At 48.0% G+C, this 4,464-nt stretch overlaps 1 protein-coding gene across 1 annotated transcript; it reads left to right on the top strand.

Annotated features, from left to right (window-relative positions):
* Nucleotides 1-2,517: 2,517 nt before the first annotated feature.
* Nucleotides 2,518-3,585, top strand: LOC104078307 (transcription factor HES-5-like). Its single transcript, XM_009579887.1, has 3 exons — nucleotides 2,518-2,583; nucleotides 2,905-3,085; nucleotides 3,320-3,585. Exons 1-3 carry the CDS (start codon nucleotides 2,518-2,520, stop codon nucleotides 3,583-3,585), a joined length of 513 nt encoding a protein of 170 aa, XP_009578182.1.
* The last annotated feature ends 879 nt before the right edge of the window (nucleotides 3,586-4,464 follow it).

Here is a 4,464-nt window from a genome sequence, read left to right as displayed (position 1 = left end):
CCTACCTCCCTCCACAGACACGGGCTCAGCTCCTGACTCCAAGAGGGCTCTCTGAAAGAGTTTAGCAGCACCACTCCCATTTCCCAGAAGAGCAAACTGAGGCAGGGTGAAGCAAACCAGCAGCCCCAGCCTACCTCCCTCCACAGACACGGGCTCAGCTCCTGACTCCAAGAGGGCTCTCTGAAAGAGTTTAGCAGCACCACTCCCATTTCCCAGAAGAGCAAACTGAGGCAGGGTGAAGCAAACCAGCAGCCCCAGGGACAGCCAGTGCTGCAGCTGGGCGGGGGATTCATTTCCTGCTGCCCACCCCTGTGTGTGAACCACTGTTTCTGCCCCCTTGCCCCATGTTGCCCCTTTCTCCTGGTAAACACAGATCTCTGAGAAACCCCTGCCTGCAGGGTGAAAGATGCGCTTTTCAGCCTTACTCGGTGAAAAAGCCATGCGAGTTCATCGTGCCTTGACAGAAGTGCAGGCTCCACAAAGGAGTTATTAGCACCAGGCTGTGTGGGTTTGAATTTCTCTGCATTTCCCATACTTTTCCCCTATTGATAACATTTCTTGTTGGGACAATAGAAGTGTGCCTTGCAACTACTCACGACATTAGTGACGGTGCTTGAGCCTGAATGATTTAAAGGGAAAGAATCCAACTCCCAAAAGACCATCTGGCTATCAGTTATAATACAGCAATAAAGGTCAGGGCTGCTTCTCAGGAGTTGGGAAAAAGATGTTTTTTGACACCGAAGAGTCTCTTCAACCAGCTTGGTACATGCCTACCTGTCAGCTCCTAGCTTCAAGGCCTGCCACCATTGCTCCCTTGCTAGGAAGGGGATAACACAGGACACCAACTTTTGGAGGAAGGCCAACCAAAGAATACAGGAAAAAGGGCAACACCTTATTATAGCTGGCAAAAGCTAGGGCACGGTCTCTGAGCTGTATCTTATTTTGTATCATAATCCTCTGACTGCTTCAAAGTGTTCCTGAGATGTCTTGTCTCCTGGCTTTCCCACAACGCGGGGAATAAAGGGCTCCAAGGACAACATCTGCCCTTCACAAAGAGCTAAGCCCATTCAGGCCCATACAATGAAAACCACGAAGCTGGCTATTTCAGGGACACCTCCCTCCTTCCTGTCAACTGCCCATTAAACCCAGGCTTCACTTCAGGATTCCCAAGTAAGAAATTGTCTTTGGCTTTCTCCTCATAAGACAAAATCAGAACTGACCTGAAGTGTCCACAACTTCATTCTTTTTCTTGCCTTTACCACAAAAGAAATAATGTTTGCTTAATTTTTATTGACGTTTTCATGCAAATACAAACAAGCAGCACTATCCCCATTTTCCAGATGAGAAAATGGAGTGGGGATGACATGCTAAAGGTTACATGGGGAGGCGATTACATGGTCTCAGATCTCATGTTCTGCAAACTGCGGCAGGTCCAGCCTGCGCTGGGGCAGCGTGACGCTCCTTGGTCAGGTGAGAACAGGGCGCACCAGAAACCTCAGGCAAGAAGCAGAACTGACCTCCTTGCTGAGGTCCAAAGATGGCCCTCAGCTCCTAAATCCCATTTACGACCCGCCTCTGACTTCCCGAGGCCTAGGGCTTCTGGGTTGAATCTGATGCTATTCTTTAGCCCATCTTAACCATCATTCTTGTAAATGTCTGTATGAAAGAGAGAGTGGAAAAGGGAAAAGAAAGAGCTACAGGGGTGACTAGGCATGGGCCCAGTTCTGCTAGGAGGTGTGTGGCTGTCCTTAATGAAGGCAATGGGAACACTGGTGCAACGGGCTCACAGACCTCGGTGTGTGAAGAGAAAAACAAAGGTTACCATTTCCATTTGCCTCCCATTCCCTATTTATCCACCCTGTCCATCCAACATCCCACCATCCTGACTGTAGATTCTCCACAGCATTTAGAAACGTCATGCAAACAAACCTGTCGTTTCACAGTGATAACACTTTGGCTCACCCATTACAAGTGTAACGACTGTATGGACAAACGGCACCTGGGAGGCTGGCTGTAAGGTGCCCCCTCTAGAAAGAGCGGAGAGGTGTCCTCGGTGCTGTTGGTTTTGACCCTAGCAGTGCTCCCCTTCTTCTTCTTTTCCCGCCTTCCCCCAAAAGCGTGCCTCCTCCACGCCACAAATGTGACTGGCACATGCAGGGACTTAGGAATGCAATTGATCCCAGAGGAGCAGCTGGAGGGTCAGTGTTTTCCCAGATCCCTGGGCAGCCCCGAAGAGCCACGCTGCACACTCCACCAGCCAGCGTGGGCAGGAGGTTATTCTCTCCGGGGCATTTGCAATCAATGTACCATGCGCTAATAGATGCTTCCTCTATTGTTCAGCTGTGTGCCTGGATTGGCTGAATGGCTGTGGGAAACACCAGCAATCCCCGGCCTCACATCTCTGCTGAAGCTCCCGGAGGTATAAATAGAGGCAGTCGGTAACTGCCAAAGCGGAGTCTTACGCTCAGCGCAGCAGCCCGACGTGGGGGTCTGTGCCCAGGACTGAGAGCACTAAGAATGGCTCCCAGTAACGCTCTCATGATCCACATGGAGGAGAAACTGCTGCCAAAAGAAAAGAATAAAGTAAGTAGAGCCCTTGACAGGATTGGAAAGGCTCTGGGCTCTATGCAATGGGCTGCCTCTATCAAATAAATATTACATGTGAAAAGATGAGATAAGGAGGGAGAAAGCGGTCTGGGGGAAGACAAATAGGTTAAAGAGAGATAATGGAGACTATACAGATTTTTAAAAATTAAATTGAGTGGGGAACAGGTAGGCAGCATCGCAAGCTCTCCTACCAAAAGGACGGGTCTTTGAACATGTGCGTATCAGGGCGGGCATCAGAAGGGGAAATGAGGTCAGGTCTCAGAAAATCCTTAACGATCTGCTCCACCTCTCTTACAGCTGAGGAAGCCGGTGGTGGAGAAAATGCGCCGTGACCGGATTAACAGCAGCATCGAGCAGCTGAAACTGCTCCTGGAGAAGGAGTTTCAGAGACACCAGCCCAACTCCAAGCTGGAGAAAGCCGACATCCTGGAAGTGGCCGTCAGCTACCTGAAGCAGCAGAGCCAGCTGCAGGACCAAAGTGAGTGCAGAGCAGGTATTGCACACCACGGAAAGTCTACTCCCACGGGCCTCTGCCCTCCCGTCCAGCCCTGGCCCCTGAAGCATGCAGGGGCTACACCACACCATGTCTAGACACATGAGCAAGGCTCGTGGACTCAGGCTCTTGAAAGAAACTTAATGCATGAGTCACCACTGTCCCATGTTTTGGTCATGGTCTTAACCCATTGCATTTGCTTCTTTCTTTCTTTTCTAGCATTCATTCACAAGAGTCTGGAGCAGGACTTTAACAGCGGATACCTGCGGTGCCTCAAGGAAGCTATGTATTTTCTGTCCTACTATGAACCCAAGAAGGAAACTCAGGTGCAGCTGATCAAGCATTTCTGCAAAGCTCAGATGGGTGCAGATGTCATGTACTCTCCTGCTCTGCGTAGTCCACCTCTGTCACCCTGTCTGTTTGCCAGAAAGCAACCTGCCCAGAAGACTGTGGCTGCTGCTCCTACCATCTGGAGACCCTGGTAGACCTGGTGAACTTTGCTTTATTCCTATGTTTTAGCTACAAAAACTAGAGGGACCTGTGATTTAATAGTTCCTCTCTGAAGTAGGAAACATTGCTTTCCAAAGGTGGGAGGGGGGCAGTTATTGTTTTTCTGTCACAAGAAATGAGGGTCGCTGGGTTGTTTCCCTTCATAGTGAAGGAATGTGTTTGTGTCTTGCAGCAAATTTGCTGCTTTTATTGGTGGCTCCTAGCCAAAGAGAGGACCAAGTTCTACGGTGATTTAGAGAGCCAAATGCCTCTCAGTTTCCATCACACTTTTGCTTGGCAAGGCTGTTGAGCCTGTGGCTGCCAGTGGAAATCTTTCTACTAACTCCCTGGGTCACTGGTTCAAGTGCTCCATTGTCTCTAGATAACGTATTGACCTTCCTAAAGCAGGAGCACTTTGAAGAATGTATTTTGTATCGTAAAGAGATTATTGAGCCTTTACCTTTTGAGTGAAAGTTGTTATTAAGAAATGCCAATTCTTCTGAAGTTCTTATGCTATTTTTAGTATACCTTCTTACAGAAAGATTTGATGATAACAGATAGCTCTACGGAAAATTCTCTTAATGTCAGTATGTGCTACTCTCAGTTGAGGGATAATTGATGCCTTTTGTAAAGGAAATGCCTGTGATATACCTTAAAGAAAAGGGAGAGGAAGGGAGGCAATAAGTACTTTATAATCACTCACTGAACATGCTAAAGAGCTTAAAAAGCTTTTATAAAGTTGTGATGTATTCATCCTGTGTGATGTTCAACTTTGGTGTCTTCACTGTACAATACAATAAAAATGGTTTTAGTCATTAATCCTTTGGTTTGAAATTATTAAAATGGCTAATACTCCTGGACTAAGTGTTGCATAT

Source organism: Fulmarus glacialis, unplaced genomic scaffold (assembly GCF_000690835.1).
Source record: "Fulmarus glacialis isolate BGI_N327 unplaced genomic scaffold, ASM69083v1 scaffold31516, whole genome shotgun sequence".
Lineage (NCBI taxonomy): Eukaryota > Metazoa > Chordata > Aves > Procellariiformes > Procellariidae > Fulmarus > Fulmarus glacialis.
Note: the sequence above shows the minus strand (reverse complement) of the source record. Positions and strands in the feature narration are given on the sequence as shown.

Bases quoted from the DNA above. Each gene is read 5' to 3' on its own strand.
- LOC104078307 (XM_009579887.1), top strand. From the start codon at position 2,518: ATGGCTCCCAGTAACGCTCTCATGATCCACATGGAGGAGAAACTGCTG. The intron at 2,584-2,904 runs GTAAGTAGAGCC...CCTCTCTTACAG, and splicing joins TGCCAAAAGAAAAGAATAAA to CTGAGGAAGCCGGTGGTGGA. The intron at 3,086-3,319 runs GTGAGTGCAGAG...TTTCTTTTCTAG, and splicing joins GAGCCAGCTGCAGGACCAAA to CATTCATTCACAAGAGTCTG.